At 41.7% G+C, this 17,188-nt stretch overlaps 1 protein-coding gene across 2 annotated transcripts; it reads left to right on the top strand.

Moving 5' to 3' along the window:
* The first annotated feature begins 598 nt into the window (after positions 1-598).
* Positions 599-11,084, top strand: RWDD3 (RWD domain containing 3). 2 transcript variants are annotated; one of them, XM_061186290.1, is made up of 4 exons: positions 599-696; positions 7,990-8,477; positions 10,651-10,766; positions 10,865-11,084. In XM_061186290.1, exons 1-4 carry the CDS (start codon positions 612-614, stop codon positions 10,977-10,979), a joined length of 804 nt encoding a protein of 267 aa, XP_061042273.1. In that variant the 5' UTR covers positions 599-611; the 3' UTR covers positions 10,980-11,084. The 2 variants fall into 2 exon arrangements, with proteins under 2 accessions (XP_061042273.1, XP_061042274.1); XM_061186291.1 differs by lacking the exon at positions 10,865-11,084 and having other exon boundaries at positions 7,990-8,430; positions 10,651-10,727.
* The last annotated feature ends 6,104 nt before the right edge of the window (positions 11,085-17,188 follow it).

The following is a 17,188-nucleotide window of genomic DNA, read 5'->3' as shown; positions in this document are numbered from 1 at the left end:
CCGGTTCTGGTCCGGAGTCCGAGCTCCAGTTGCCGCTCAGCATCTGGGGGTTGCTCCTGCCCCGGACGTTTTCCGGGTGTCCCAGACCGCCTGGGTCGCTAGTGCCTCCAGGAGGGCGGAGAATCTCGTCTGTTCTGTTAACTGCAGTACCCCTAACACCTAGTTCAATTCTGAGCCAGATAGGGGCTAACCTCTTCTGGTCACTTCGCTGCTTGTTTTTTCCTCTTAACCTCCAAGTTCCTTTCAAGGCCAAGTCTGGGCGGGAAGGGCTAGTGTTCAAAGCCCGAGCTAAAGTTAGAGAATTTCGGGCTTTGCTGGGAGGCCTCCCTCTGTCAGGAAAGCAGCGGGTGAGGGGCACGGTGGCCTCTGGCAGACACCACGGGGCCTTCCCCCTCGGGCAGAAACCCCCCGAGAGGGCGCGGAGCCTCGCGTCTGGAGTAAGTGAGAGGGAGCTTGTGGGCGGGGCTTCTCGGGGCCTCCCGCCCGCCGCGCGCTGCGGAGACGCGGGGCGCCCCCCGGTGGCCGCCCTGCCGCGCTGCTCGGGGCCGGCGGCGGCGGCGGCGGCGGCGGCGGCGGAAGGGGAGGTGTTGAGCCCGCCGAGCGGCGCGGCCATGGCGGAGCCGGTGCGGGAGGAGCTCTCGGCCCTGGGTGCGATTTTCTGCGGGCCCGACGAGTGGGAAGTGCTGAGTCGCTCAGGTGACTACCCCTGCGCCAGACGGACCGGGCGCCCGCTGCTCCCCACCACCAAGGCTGGGCTCCCCGCCCCGGGCCCACACTTGGGGGCCGGGGTAGTTGAATGATGGAATGACACGCCCCGGGACTGGGCGTGTGTGGGAGCAGGCGGGAGAGTGCGGCGACCCCCAAAACGTGAATAGTATCGCGCCCCTGCTCGCTACTCTGCAGTGAACGGAGAGCATCATGCTCAGGCTCGTGCGGCCCGTGGACCGGTTCCTGCTTCCCGCCCCGCTCCACCCACTCGTCCGTCCCACCCTCCACTCTCCCGTCGCACCCGCACTCGCCTTTCCCCCTCCATCCGCCTGTTACCCCCCCTCCCCACTCTGCCGTTGCACCCTCTAACTCGCCTGTCTCACTCCTCAACTCGCTGAGCGCTACAAGCCAGCCGCGCCCTCCTGGAAAGCCTTCCCCCACGCTTTCCCTGGCCGTCCTGTACTTACCCGTCAGATCTGACCTTGAAAAGAGGTTTCTCCTGACACCCCTAGTTTAAATCCAGCTTCCCCAAATTGAACTACATGCTTTGTAAGCACCATGCATTATGTCCTTCAGGGCACCCACCACGGTTTAACTATATGGGTATTTGGTTGTCTCAAGTTGCAAAAGGGCAGGGACCCTGTCCGTTTTGTAATCACAAAACTCCAGGAACCTAGGACAGTGCCAGGCACGTGGTAGGTATGCAGTAAATGTTTGTTAAATGAATTTTTGAATTCGACCAGTGCTCAGTCAGGACTCTCAGCTTGATTGCTTTTCTCCTGCTTTTTCTAGTCGGCTCAAAGGTGGTTGCCAATTACAGGCTCTTGGGGGCGCATTAATCATTCAACTCATTTATTGAGTCCCCGGAAACGCTGACAAGGTTTCAAAGACACTGCTCAGGTCCTCTAGCAGCTTAGAGTCTAGAACGATTCTTTTGGCTATATTTTCATGATAGTGAAAACTTATTCTCTACCTGTCTATGGCTTCTATTAAGTAAAAACCAAAACTTCAGTTTATGAAAAAGTGCAGTGATGCACATAATTTTCAGTTTTCACTTAGCTTTCAAATACATTATGTGAATTTTTTGGCATAAGATTTAAACTTCTATTATGTTTCAGCTACTATTAAAATTGTCCTTCTGACCGTAAATTGGTTGACCTCTAAGAAGGTAGTCTAAAATGTTCTGAATGTTGTGAGAAAGCCATCAAGGGTTAGGATCCATTCCTGGTATCTACGTGGTGTGTTATTCACCTACAGAGCAGCAGTTGGCTCCTTTTCATTTATTCTTTCTTGATCACCCGTGTATATACGTTCATTGAGCACTGTTATGTTCTGGGCACTGTGAACCAATTCATTTAATGAAGCGGCTTTCTTTTCAGTGCCTAGCCTGTCTTGTAGCTTTCTGAAACAATTCTTTAAAATCCATATGAAAGGATTTACTCACTTTTAGTGTTTTCTCGTCACCTCTCTTCTGATTGGATAGCATTTGTTATTCTTCGTCATCTTACTTTGCTGTCTCTATGGCTCTCTTTATTGATAGTTACTTCTGCTTGAGGCAGGCTATTTGAAGAGATCATCAGTTTTCTTAAATTCCTTTATTATGGCTCAACTAGGAATATCCTGGGAAAATGAACCTATGATTTCCCATTACACCTGAAAGAGGATGGAGTGGTGGTGGTCTGGGTCATGAGTATGTGGTTTAGCATATGACACTGCTGACAGGTCAGAGAAAACCCAAAAAAGTAAGCATAGAAAGAAAGAAAAAAGAGCAATTTCTTAATATGAAGAGCACTGTGGACCCTTTATCTGCTGTTAAATTGAGCATGACTTTCAAGCCATGCCTCCTAATTAATTTAATTCAGGGTTCTGGCATCAATAAGTAATTGAATTATAAAAGAATTCAGTGTAACAACTTAGGACATTTTGTTGCTGGAAGGTTCATTGGAGAATAGAACAATTCAGTGATTGAAATTGGGACGTTTGATATTCACAACTGGGAATCAAGGGTAAGGTAAGGACTTCTTTAATAGACCTCAGTAAATATACAGTGGGCTGCTGGCTACCACTGTCATGGTCACTGTCAGCTTGGGTTGGAGGATATAAGAACATTCAGAACACCAGAACATTCTGAACACCATCAGTTCCTTCCTGGCCTTCCCCTCAAATAAGCTGCTTCTTGTTGCCACTGGAATCAGGTTAACATTGGGTAGGATTGCACTTCTGGTACGAGATAGCCCAGGAAGGCTCAGGCTGCCAACCCTAGGGTCATCTATGAAGGTCATAAGATTGAAGAGTTTGAATAGTTGGATTCTTTTAGCTGGACTAATTTGTGCTGAGAATTTCAGGGGACTTACATACACTGTGGCCTCTTTGTGATGGTTGTAGAAAGCTCATAAGAGGCATCAGGTGTAACTGTCTCTGATGGGTGCAAGTTATGTAAGCTCCTATTCCTGTCCACTAGGGAGGGCTGTGAGCAGATCAAACCAGGGGTATTCTGCTTCTCCCTGTGCAGTGCAGTCAGGCAAGGTGCCAGGTTTAATGGGGGTCACCTACCATAGACCTGATACTTTAAATGCATCTTACTTGATGAGGGGTATTCTTAACTTTATTTTATAAAGACGATAACAGATGCTCAGGCTGGTTGAGTAACCACCAGGCTCCAGAGTATATGGACTCTTGCATTGCGTCATGCTCCTTAACAGAGATGCGGCCATTGCATCAGGAAAACAGTTCCTGGAGAGCAAGGATGACACTTGTCCAGAAAAAAGAGAGCAAGAAGAGCACCCAGAGCAAACAAACGGGGATGACCCCACTTATGTTCAGAATAGTTCTGAAGGGGAGTGTGTGTGCATGCCTGTGTAGGTACCTATGAGGTAGGTGAGATTGGTATTGTTATAAATCTTCATTTTCCTGATGAGGTAATTGAAGGTCACAGAGGTTATATTGCCATAGTTAGTGCTCATTATATGTGGAGTTGTGTTTCTGGATATCGTCTTACAGATAAAAAAGTTGTAAAATGGGAGGTGTGTAAGACTCAATATCATATGATATGTTCGCACAGTAGCTTCAGAGTAACTTTCTGTATTCTGCTAACACTAATGTTCAGATTGGATTGGGCCGTCTTGCAAAATGAATCCTGACTGTCACCCACTGACCCCTCTAAATCTGCTCAGCCCTGTTTCCTGCTGATTGTCAGTACTGAGGTCATCTCTAAAAACAAATCAGCCTTGAACTTCACTTCTAAAGGATGGGATTGCCACTTTTAGCTTCACTTATTTTTAGTTTATTTTTTTTTTCTGTAACCACGTTAAACATATATAAAAATCCAGCTGTAACATAAAAAGAAGCACTGGTGGATGTATACTTGTGGGGAGCCACCTGGGAGCGAGAGGAAAAAAATCCTGTGCAGTGAGGTAAGAGAGGGTGTTGGGGGCTTTTTAGTGGTTTTCTGAACAAAGTCTTACCCTGAGGACATATAAAACTGCAAAAAAAAAAAAAAAAAAAGCAAATATAGGGAAATTTAGTTGTGTATGGTATATAAATGATTTCTTAATGGGCTCTAAATGAATCTTGAAGAACTCATCCTCTTAAATTTTGTTTATGTTTTCCACTATCTTCTGTTATTGGACAGCATTTATTGAATTTCTGTTGCGTGTGATTATGAAGTAGGGTGAAGTCTTAAAAATAACAGTATGGAATTTGGGGTTCAGTTCAGTTTCTCTAGTTTGAATTTCTGTTGTTTGGAGTGTGGTTAGGAGCATAATTTCTTTCATGTACTTGTAAGGAAGAATAAGGTTTGAAACTAACTAACCTATTTTAGTTGTGAAATTGATATACTTATTTTAAGGTACAATGACTTATTAAAAAAAAAAAAAAAACCCAAACTAGGGAATATGTATGCAAGCTTCAACCAGAGGCAAGACTTCCATCCTTTGGTAGGATCTTTAGAATAGATGAAAATAGTTTTGGAACTCATGAAAATTTTAGATTTGTAGGGCAGGCATAAATTTTCTAGGGCATAGATGTTTATTGAGAATGATGAGTTTGTGAGTTAAACTTAATGACTACAGTTTTTTGGTGCCAGGGAAGGCCAGAGATTAGCATTAGATGTAGAACACCATTATTTTTCTGTTAATCTCTCTGTTTCTAAGCTGTTAATAAACTTAAAGTAGATAGGGACAACCTTGTTTTCTTTTTTTTATGGAAAAAAAAACCCCCAAATCAGACTGACAGTACATGTGATTACATGAAAAATTCTGAGGCAAAAAAGAGCCAGTTTAATTGCATGTACAAACCAAGGCAGATGAGAAATGGAAGGGTAATATACATACTTCTAGAGTTTTAGGGAGAAAATGAGTTTTTAAAAGAATACGTAATTTTATTCCTGCATTAAGTATCAGCAGAATGGGGTATGTTGTTGGGATTTTCATTTTCTTACAGAGATAGCGTCATTTTATATAATTTCAGTTTGCAGCTCCTGTGTGTGTGTGTGTGTGTGTGTGTGTGTGTGTGTGTGTGTGTGTGTAGCTACGGAGGGAGTCAAAGAGAAGACCAAGTTGGAAGGTTGTTAATCCTTTCCAATTCTTGAAAAAATTAAAGCAGTTTTCCTTCTAAGCTTATAACTAATAATTTCACAGTTTTCTAAGGCAGAAGTCAGGATTTTCTCCTATTGCTTTTCTCTTTGCTGACTAGGGCCAGAAAATCACTAAGAGAGAAGAATGAAAGTTGGTAAGGATTTGAAGAGCCAGCTCAGTAGCCTTTCAAGACATTCTCCCTGGACTGCCTGTTTCTGTCAGGTCATTGCACTGGGGAGGAACAGGTGGCTGTTTAGATGACAGAGATTGGAGAATACTCTAGGTTTCAGGGTTTTTACCAGAAAGGGAGTCTTGCTTGCGGGGAAAAGCTTGCTTTGTGAGCACAGATACTGTGTTAGTTTCTTGTGGCTGCTGTGACAAATAACCACGAATGTGGTGTCTTAGAACAACACATATTTATTCTCTTACAGTTCTGGAGGTCAGAAGTCTCAAATCATTTTCACGGGGCTGTAGTCAAGTTGTCAGCAGGGAGGCACCCTTTGCTCAGAAAACATTAAAAAATGCCATTCCCATGGAGAGTTATCTCCATGGAAATAAAAAATATATAAAATACAGGTTTATAGAAATTATATGTATGTATGTTTATAAGTAAAGGTATTTTTAGGTGTAGAAGAGAAGTTGAGGAAGATCACTTTGGCTCTGTCCACTTTTTCATGTTATGAAACTGGATTGACTTAAGAGGACAGGATCTGTGTCTTACCCGTTGTTTTCTCTCAGGCTAGTACAGTGCCTTGGGCCTAGTAGGTACTCAGTGAATGTTTGTTGAATGATGAATGAAGAGCTTTAAAAGTTATGCCTCCCCCTTGAGAGGGAAAGTGGACTCTCTAGATGATTTCTGGAGGGTTTATTTAGCCTAGTGGTCACATGTCTGTAGGTCTATTTATAATGCCCATTTTATCTAGTGAAATGCAGTGATCTAACTGACATCTAGGGAGCCTACTTTAATAATAAAATATTTTTTAAAAAGGATAAGTAACAGGATAGAAGAAAGAAGGGTTTTGAGAAACTGGTGATGGATTTTAGAGGAATGTACTAAGTTGTTTGGAAAATCTTCCTTTATGCAGCATATATTTTACTTATGTAATACAAATTTAAGTTATATCACTTTAATATGATTTTTTTTAAAAATAAACTTATTTATTTTATTTATTTATTTTTGGCTGCGTTGGATCTTCGTTGCTGCACGCGGGCTTTCTCTAGTTGCGGTGAGCGGGGGCTACTCTTCGTTGCGGTACACGGGTTTCTCATTGCAGTGTCTTCTCTTGTTGCAGAGCACGGGCTCTAGGCACGCAGGCTTCAGTAGTTGTGGCACACGGGCTCAGTAGTTGCGGCTCGCGGGCTCTAGAGCGCAGGCTCAGTAGTTGTGGCGCACGGGCTTAGTTGCTCCATGGCATGTGGGACCTTCCCGGACCAGGGCTCGAACCTGTGTCCCCTGCATTGGCAGGTGGATTCTTAACCCCTGCGCCACCAGGGAAGCCCTAATATGATCTTTATAATGGTTACTGCCTGGGTTTCGGGGTGGTGTCCTAAAACGGCAGTGCTTTGCAGCTGATACTGAAGATTCTATTAAAGAAAAACCTGGTGTAATGGATGTGTTTGGTCCTGTATGAATCCATGTCTGTAACAACAGCTGCTGTATAAATGGAATTGGATGGCTAGAGAGCCATTTTAATGTTCTGTTAGGTTCTTTAAAATGGGAATGCACTCCGGTTTCCATTGTTGAGGATGTTGAGCAGCGAACCAGGTATGAAAATTAGAACAATCTGACTGCCTGTCTTGTGAAGGAGAATGAAACAAGGGCTGTGGAGAAAGAAGTAGGGTAGACGGAGGCAAGTTAGCTTCAAAGAGCCTCGTCAGCACCCAGTTCGGTTCTACTCTGCTCTTCTGATCTGTGTGCTTCTGCCCCCTGCAGAATGAATCAGCCTGACGTTTTATCAACTTTTGAAAAGTGGGGTGAAGTGGTGTGGAACACATCAGAGGGGTGAAGTGGAGCAAATCTGAAAGAGGGCAGAGTGTTTCATCTCGTATCCTGTGTGCGCTTTCCCCTTTCCCCCTCCTCCTTATGGAGCCAGAGACAGCGGAACTGATGTCTGCCCAATTTTAGTTCCTCCCGCTGCCTTCATGTTCCACTGATACGAATATATTTGAAGTGAGAAAGAGCGGGTCCAGGCAGTTACTGTGTATGCACAGTCATGGTTTTCTCTGTACCCCTGCAACCACACGGGATCCAGTATTTGGTTTGATTCAGACTCACTGCAACATGACTTTCACCGGATTTAGTGTATAACTTATAAACTAATCACTGATTTTATAAGTACACAATACTGTTTCTTTGAATGTTCATATGAGTTTAGTAGGAATTTCCGAATTATCAACTAAGTCTGGGGAGGAAAAAAATCATATGATGAGAAACCTTTCTGGTAACCTTAATAAAAATGGGATAATGGCAATTGTAAATGCCAGTGAAATCCTGGGTGCTGGTGAGCATGATTCTATAAATATATATTTATGGCTGAAAGTAAGAATCTGTAAATCATGGCTTTCTTAGTGTGATGTATCTCTTCATAAAATAACTTAGTTTTCACATGAAAAATAAATTGACACTTGAAACAAAAATTTTAACTTGTTAGTGTTCCATTCAAATTGAATTAGGTACCGCTAATCATTATTTTTGGATGCTTTCCAGAGACAGATGGGACTGTGTTCAGAATTCTCACAAGAGCTGAAGGATTTATGGATGCGGATATACCCTTACAATTGGTGTTCCATTTACCGGTCAATTACCCGTCGTGTCTGCCTGGTATTGTGGTTAACTCCGAACACCTGACCAGGGCTGAGTGTGAGATTGTGAAAGAGAAGTTACTGGAGCAAGCAGAGACCCTTTTGTCGGAACCTATGGTTCATGAGCTGGTTCTCTGGATTCAACAGAATCTCAGGCACATCCTCAAGCGACCAGAAACTGGAGGTGGCAGTGAAAAGTGCACTTCTGCAGCAAGCACGACTGTGGATGATGGATTGTGGATGACTCTTTTGCATTTAGATCACATGAGAGCAAAGACTAAATATGTCAAAACTGTGGAGAAGTGGGCTTCCGATTTAAGGCTGACAGGAAGACTGATGTTCATGGGTAAAATAATACTGATTTTACTGCAGGGAGACAGAAACAACATCAAGGTGCCAAAAAGTTTTAATGTTGAATATGAATTTGGCTATTTTCTGCTAAAATGGTGTGTCTATAAGTGTGTTTGATAACAATGGGACAGATTAATCATTAAGATGTTTCTGCTTTCACTCTTACCATGTTAATGGATCTTTCTTTTTAAAGACTGTCTTTAACTTCTAATTACAACTACAGACTTGAAAAGCTTGAAGAATAAGTAGAAGATTATGTTTTAAAAATCATGCCACTTAATGAAAGTGATAGGTTATTTAAAAAATCTCTGTGGTACGTGAGTGTTTGTTTCTGTAATCAGCTTTGAGCCTAAATTTTATAAATTTGCACTAAAAGTTTGTGCGTATTTATAGTTCTTTCCTTAGTTAGGCACACAGCAAGGTGTATATTTGTGGGTAGCCTGCAAAAATTTTAACTTTTTGGAAGTTAAAGATACGTTCTGACGCTTGAACTTGGTATCTGTTATACCTGAAAAGAGGAGCTGTTCCCTCCTAACCAGGATTTAGTGTGAGTGGAAGTAGGATCATTAGGGCTGTCAGCTTGTCACCTCCTCCCTAACTTTTGCTTTCCACTTGACTTGTCTCAGCAGCTGCTTTCAAAATCATCATCTCCTTCAGAGTTTTCAAGTTCTCATTCTAAACTCATCTAACCTGCTTTATGTGGGACCGGACAAAGAAAGCTGCTTATTATATTTTAAATCTTAAAAGAGCTGCAAATCACTTAATAGGTTTTATGCTTTCAGGTGGGTTGGGTCAAGAATAATTACAGTGGAATTTATTTGAAACAGATTTATCTTGCATAACCTATCATCTTAAAGATTTGTAGGATAACTACCTAGCTTTTTTGTGATGGGCTCTTATCACAAAACTTGTTGGTTAATAACTTCAGTTGACCAGAGTAGTGCTGGGTTATAGCGTATAGGTACAACAAATTTTCAGATTTAATAAAGATCTTGGGTTGGGGTCTGACCAAGGAACCACATATATTTTTTAAAATTTATTTAATTAATTAATTTATTTTTGGCTACATTGGGTCTTTGTTGCTGTGCACGGGCTTTCTCTAGTTGCGGCGAGTGGGGGCTACTCTTCGTTGCGGTGCATGGGTTTCTCATTGCGGTGGCTTCTCTTGTTGCGGAGCACGGGCTCTAGGCGCATGGGCTCAGTAGTTGTGGCTCACGGGCTCTAGAGCTCAGGCTCAGTAGTTGTGGCGCACGGGCCTAGTTGCTCCTTGGCATGCGGGATCTTCCCGGACCAGGGCTCGAACCTGTGTCCCCTGCATTGGCAGGCAGATTCTTAACCACTGCGCCACCAGGGAAGCCCCGGAACCACATATTTTAAGGTGATTTACAGTATATCTATAAAGCTTGATCCTTTTGGATAAAATACTGGCTGACAAAATGAATACAAATTAATTTCTTTGCTCATATATCCCCAAAAGACTCAGATTTTTCTTTAAGCCAGCTCGGGCATATTAGGCTAGGTGTAGCTGTTTTGCAGATGTTGTTTCTCAGATTGGATCCATCAGTTAATTTATTTATTTAATCATATGGCTTGACCTCTGGTAATGTACAGTACTTTTTAAGGAGTTCTTTCTTTTTTATTAGCTATTCCTAAAATGCCATTTAATGTAAATATCCCCTAAATTTTTATAAGATTGTGTATCAGGATTGAGAATTACAGGTACATATTTATAGATGCCATCAATTTGGAATGTTCGGTACTGTGTGCCTGTTAACTTCATTCCGACCTTGAGGAAGTGATAATAATGACAGTAGCTGGTACTATATTAAGCACTGTTGTGCCAAGCACTCCTCTAAGTGCTTTATATGTATGAACTCATTTAATCATCACAACTGACCCATAAGGTAGGTGTTATGAGTACCATTTTATGGAATAGGTTACTGAGGCACAGAGGATCTAGATAACTAACCCCAGAATCAGATCTAGTCTAGATTTAAGCCTATGTAGTTCGATTAGACCCTTCTTTACTCCAGCATTCACCAGAATGTTATGCTTCAAAGTATGTGAAAACACTGTGTAACTCTCTTACTGCTTGATTCAGAAAACGAGTACTCTGTAAGCGTGGAAATAAGCCTATAGGTTTATGGCTCCTTTCAAACTAGGACTTTGAGATTCAGAGTAAGATATGTATTTAACGTACTGATTTATCATTTAGGAGTACCTGATTCTTCAGAAAACCTGCAAAGTAGATGTGGACTCAAGTGGAAAGAAATGCAAAGAGAAAATGATTAGTGTACTGTTCGAAACAAAAGTACAGACAGAACACAAAAGGTATAATTTAGTACTATTGCAGATGGAAAAGCAACTGAATCGATAATTATACTCTGACAAATTTAGGCATATTCATGAGTTTCTCTTGTATAATGCAGGTTTCTGGCATTTGAAGTCAAAGAGTATTCATCGTTGGATGAGTTACAAAAGGAATTTGAAACTGCAGGACTTAAGAAGCTTTTCTCCGAATTTGTACTTAGGCTGGTAAAATGAAGTGGAAGACAGGTATCTTTTAGTGAAACAACAGTGTTTTTTGTTTTGTTTTGTTTTTGTTTTTTGCGTTGGATTTTGAGAGTGGCTAATTGAAATACTCATAAGGGAACAATTTTAGAGTTTTCTCTGAAGCAAAATGACAGACACCATCATAACTTCAGGACAAAAGCCAATTCTGTTTATGGAATATTAAACAGTAAAAATACCATGTATTCTAATTTTGCCAGTATAGGCTGGGTTCAATAGATGGAATGTTATTTGAGAGATAAATACAAAAAGATGATGATGAATGAGCCCTTGTGTTTATACAGAGGATTTGTTTGGAACTGTGCAATTTTCTGGCTAATTTTCTTGTAATTAAATGAATTTTTAAATAGAGATTTGTTTTCTTGTTTACTTCCTTCATGTTTACATTTTTAGCATTTGATAATGATTTTTCCCCCATTCAGCTTATTCTGTCTAATGTTTTAAGTTGAATGTTAAGAAAAATATAACACTGATTTCTTTGTGGAATTGGATAAATGGTTAGTTTAAATACAAACTAAAGAAGTTCTATAGAACTTGATTTAGAGTTGCTTTCTTTGGGGTCCCAGAATTGCATGATACTTACCAGTGATAGGACTGGAGAGTCAAATTAAAATAAAATTCTTCAATTTAAATTAAAACTTACAAGGGAAGAAGTGTTTTACACAAAATGAACTTGGCTTACCAGAGGGAAGAAATCATATGGAGATACTATTTTTTATTTCTGATGAAATTTGTTAAAGTCTGATAATCTCAGAATATATTTATTATGACCTAAGGAGAGAAGCCATAAAATAAAAGCTTGTGTTAAAATCTGTACCAAAAGTATAGGCAGGCATTTGTGTTTGAGAAAGGATATTTGTGTTCCTGAAGCCACCTGTGCTTCTAAAATAAGGGGCCAAGTGATGGAAGAAAGGCCAGGCAAATCTCCCTCACTGTGATCTGAGGTACAGTGATGTCATTATAAATTATAACTGATGGGAGAGAGAAATAAGGAGACGCTGTGGCACGCCCAGTCGTGCTTCTTGACAGCGCTGCTCTGTGACTGTGGCAGTACCGTCTGATTGTCTCGTTTTCAGACACCCTTGTAATTAAATTAGACCTACCTGTTGATCATTCCATTAATCAGAGGGGATTTTTGGTTCGTTTTATGTCATTCTAGGGTGTTGATGATTTTTTCCTGGAGAACTGGTAAATGTAGTTAGGCTGTTCTATGGGAGCGTGATATTCTCAGAGTTCAGAAACTGCTAGGAGCCTGGACCTGCCGCTGCACTATTGGAGACTGTTGTAATTGATCCTAGATCTGCTCGAGTGGTACTGCCTGGACCAGAGCTAAGGTTGCTGATAGGTACTATCTGTGGTCTGTTGGCGTTCACAGTCACTCCACCCCTGCTGCCACTGCAGCCGCTGCCAACAACTACCACGGTGCTAGAACCTGTGCTGCCTCTGACTTCCCAGTGGTGCCTCCTATTGACCAAACCTAACAGGAGTCCAGTTGGCAGAGAAGTCGGGAAATGTAGTTTGCATGTCCCAACCCCAGGAGAACAGAGCAGAATATAGGAGGGTGGGTGTGTAAGTGAGGGAGAGGGAGCTGAGTGCCTATGGCGAGTAACGAGCACAACCTTCCCTTTTAGCTATTAAGCAGCCACGCACACCCTTCTACCCATATTTAAATTTCTGTACAACAGCAACAGTTTATGCTTCAGTCTATGCAGATTTTACTATCTTTTGTACAAAGGAAGAAACTCTCACCTCTCCCCCAAAAGGGGAAAAGTAAAGTTCCATCAGTTACCATTATCCTTAGCGGTGTTACTTATTCTGGTTCAGTCACAATCCCACCTCGATTAAACTGTCAAGTGCACTACGACCAACATTTCTTATATAACTTGATAGGGGGTGGGGGAAGGAAAAAATAGTTAATATATACAAAAATATACAGAACAAACGATGAAGTAGATTTGCTTAAGTACTTGTTTCTATAACTGGTCATGAAGCTGTAGTTGATATTTATAACTTCTTCCTCTACTCCATTTTTCTTTGCTACTGGCCACCTCTTTACCTAGTAGGGTGGGCGAATCTTCATTCTGGAAGGTCTGAGTCCTTAGGAGTTGGTTGTTTATTAACTTTCACTCTTGAATAAGAGAATATTAAGAGGCAACCCAGAGAACCCCTGGGCTCCTGACATAGTTCTTATTGACCCCATTGTGTAGCAGTAGATCAATTTCCCTGTAATAATGTGGATCAACCACCCCAGCCATTATAGGAACCTCTTTTGTTGCTTGTTGGTTTAGTGTCATAGGGACCCTAATATATTGAGGTGTCAGTCTCAACTTCAAATTCACTTGAACCATTTTGTGTGCCCTGGTAGAAACATTTTTTTTGCATGGGAACTAAGACCACCAAATCAGCATAGCCCCTATATAGGGATGGTAATAAAAAATTCTGTGAGTGGGTTATTAAACATAATACTGAGAGAAATCCATCCTATATTTATTCCGCGATTCCTGGACCCATGTATTCTGGCAGTGGGAGAAATAACATCATATATTGGTCACTGGTTCAAAGTCTTAGTAGGTCATTATATTATTCTATCAAGCCAGCCACTTCTGGGTGATTTGGTACATGGAAAGACCTATGAATTTCATAGCTATGAGCCCATTGCTACATTTCTTTTGTTGTGAAATGAATTTCTCATTTAGAATTTATGTTGTGAGAGATAACCATGTCTGTAAGATTATGGTTGGTAGTCTTATAGGAAGAGACTTAGGATTCATATCCAGAATTAATATTTTCATGAGAACAATTGCTGACCCTTCCACTAGAGAAGGGGTCCAATGTAATTAATTGGCCACCAGCCAAAAGGGTCTTTGCTTGCACCAGGTGGCTGGTGTCTCCCAGGAAGTGAGGCCCTACTGGTGGCTCAGGATTGGTCTCTGTTCTTAGAAGGTTAGGCACTCAGCAGTGACAATAGTAAGATCAGTATTGGTGAGAAGAATTTCATGTTGCTGAGTCCATGTATAACCTCTGTCCCTGCTGCCACAATTACTTTGTACATGAGCCCGCTGAGCAAGCACTGGGACGCTAGGGTAAGAGGATGACTGACATCCAGAGGATGAGTCAGCCTGTCCATTTGAGCAAGGAACACATTCACTGCAGTGGTTGCCCTATGAACATCACATGGGACACGAATATCCTCACATTTTGTGCTCATCCTGAGAGGTCCATTCACATACTCCTGCCCCAGATTTCCTTGTCATTAGGCTTCTGATCTTATTCTTTCAAAGTCCCTGACTACCTGGCCAACCCATTAGCCACTGCCCATGAAATACTGTAGATCTACACCTGTGGACATCTCTTTACCTAGATAAGTAGACAACCAGAAGTACTGCTCAAGGTTCTGCCCACTGAGAAAATTTCTCTTCACTACCTTTCAGAGACGCTCTAGATTGCAGTGATAATTGCCAAAGCACATTGTGAAGAACCATCCCTATACCAGGCCTGAGTTCTTTCTTCCTCAGTAAATAAGTTATGGGTATCCCCATGACAGCATAGGTGTGGACTGAGGAAGAAGCAGCAGTGCAGGAGTAGTCGCTATAGGCATTTGAGCCACTTGGTCATGCAGCTTACTTGTGCCTTCAGGACCTGCTTGAGCCTGATCTTGTACATATCACTTCATTTGTACATGTCCAACTTCATGATTTCATGGATGAAATAATACCTCATTATAATCAGGAGAAATGCAAATTAAAACCACAATGACACCTCTAGCCACCCACTAGAATACCTAAAATTTAAAAGATGGACAATAGCAAGAGTTGACAAAGAAGTAGAGTAATGGCAACACTGATACACCATTGGCAGGAATATAAATCGACCCAAATGCTTTGAACAAGCAGTTTGGCATAATCTAGAAAAACTGACAATTCCATACCGTATAACCTGGTATTTCTGCTTCTAGGCATATACCTTACAGATGTGTGCATGTATGTGTGAGGTTACCTGTACAAGAATGTTCATAACAATATTATTTTTAATAGTCCAAAGGAAGCAACCCAATCACCCATCAACATAGAATGGACAAGTAAATTGTGGTATATTCATGCAATGAAATACTGCACAGCAAACTAAATGAGTGAACTATAGCCAACATGGATTCATCTTTAAAAAGCAATATTGAACAAATGAAGTAAACACAAAAGATACCCTATGATTGTAAAAGTTCAAAAGCAAGCAAAATGATATTAAATTATGGATGCATACTCAAGTGCTGAAACCAAAAGACAAGAAGTTGGTATAATAAAAGTCAGGATGGCAGTCACCTATAGGTTGAAAGGATGGGGTTGTGGTTGGAGAGAGGGTTTTTTCTGGGGGGTGGGTAGGGAATGGCTATGTTCTACTTCCTGACCAGGGTGCTGTTTCTCAAACGCTTCTTTTATAATAATTCATTATTTTTTATTTTTATTTCTTTAATATATTTGTTTATTTATTTTTGGCTGCATTGGGTCTTCGTTGCTGCGTGTCGGCTTTCTCTAGTTGTGGCGAGCGGGGGCTACTCTTTGCTGCAGTGCATGGGCTTCTCACTGCGGTGGCTTCTCTTGTTGTGGAGTGCGGGCTCCAGGCGTGCGGGCTTCAGTAGTTGTGGTGCACGGGCCTAGTTGTTCCGCGGCATGTGGGATCTTCCTGGACCAGGGCTCGAACCCGTGTCCCCTGCATTGGCAGGTGGATTCTTAACCACTGCGCCACCAGGGAAGTCCCTATAATAATTCATTAAGCTATAAGTTACTTTAATGCATATTTCTGTATTTCTTCCCCTATAAAAGTAGGCTTGGCTTAAAAAATGCCAGTTATTATATTTTTGGTAAATAAGAAAAATATTGAGGGTAATTCTTAAATCTTTGTAATTAATAGCAATTTCTCTAATCCTAAAGTTTGGTTCAGACAAAATTGTAAGTTACGTGAAGAAGGTAGGTTACTTCAAGCAGAGTGGTTACGGAAATCTTCTGTAAGGGGATGCCATTGGAACCAATAGCTGAATGAAAGGGACCAACCACAGGAAAAGGAGGCAGCAGGAATTCCAGGCAGTAGGAACAATAAGTGTGAAAGAGCTGAGACCTGAAGGAGCATGGCCTGTTTGAAATAGTCAAAAACAAGAGTGACCTGTATGAGAAAGAATGATGTATGGGGTGACATCTACAATCTACATGCACAGTGATAAGTTTGGAGAGAGACCGATACAGGAGCCTGATCCTGTTGAGTCTTAAAACCCAATATAAGCCTTTTTTTGCTTTGCTAACTGCAGTGGGAGTTCATTGCACTGGAAACAGGTGTGATATCTAATTTACACTTTAATAAGATCATCTGGCTGTTACAGAGCAAATGAGTAATAGGAGAGCCATAATGGAAGAAAGAAGGCCAGTTAGGAACCTGTTGCAGTGGTCTAGCTGAGGGATGATGGTGGCTTGGTTGTGATGGCATTGGAGAAAAGTGGTCAGATATTAGATACATTTTTGGAGATAGAGCTGAGTATATTTGTTGCCAGATTGGATGTAGAAGATGAAGGAGAAAGAAATGAAAGACAATATTTAGGTTTTTGTCCTTAGTTGGGTGAATGATGGTACCATTGACTTGTGAATTAAGGAAGTCTGAGGAAGGAGCCTATTTGAGAGATATATTAGAAAAAGTCATTATATTTCCTTGCCTCTTCTTTGCTGCCATCATAGGTCTATTGGAAAAAAGGATTTAAAAAAAATGAATTCAATTAGTGTTGGAGGAGGTCATTGAGAGGATATGAACTGCCGGTTGACCCAAGAGCTGGACCTGGGCAATCAGAGGCTCCTCACCCCTCCCCTGTCCTTGGAATGTATATTCTGCCCACCGATCCTACACTAGGAGCCATTCAAGGATGCAGCCTTGAGACAGTAAGGTGTGGTTGAGAGCACCTGGACTGAATATGTGACTGAACCCAGTTAAGGCCTCTATATAAACTTTTAAGATTCTGGTGGGGTGTAGAGATCTACTCATATTATGGCCATCCAACACAAGCCTCGTCTGTAAGTTCACTTGCTTATTAAAACCACCACCTACCAATCTGGAGTGATCTGCCTCTTTCTTGGGTCTCTCCTTGCCCTCCATGTATGGGGGCAAGCTACGAGCCAACAACCAGTTAACAAATGGAAGTTTTGGCA

The sequence above is a fragment of the Eubalaena glacialis genome, chromosome 3 (assembly GCF_028564815.1).
Source record: "Eubalaena glacialis isolate mEubGla1 chromosome 3, mEubGla1.1.hap2.+ XY, whole genome shotgun sequence".
Classification (NCBI taxonomy): Eukaryota; Metazoa; Chordata; class Mammalia; order Artiodactyla; family Balaenidae; genus Eubalaena; species Eubalaena glacialis.
This window is presented reverse-complemented; position numbering and strand designations above follow the sequence as displayed.

Excerpts from the sequence above, each read along its gene's own strand:
- RWDD3 (XM_061186290.1), top strand. The coding sequence starts at position 612 with ATGGCGGAGCCGGTGCGGGAGGAGCTCTCGGCCCTGGGTGCGATTTTC. Across the intron at positions 8,478-10,650 it reads GAGACAGAAACAACATCAAG|GAGTACCTGATTCTTCAGAA; the intron begins GTGCCAAAAAGT and ends TTTATCATTTAG. Across the intron at positions 10,767-10,864 it reads GTACAGACAGAACACAAAAG|GTTTCTGGCATTTGAAGTCA; the intron begins GTATAATTTAGT and ends TGTATAATGCAG.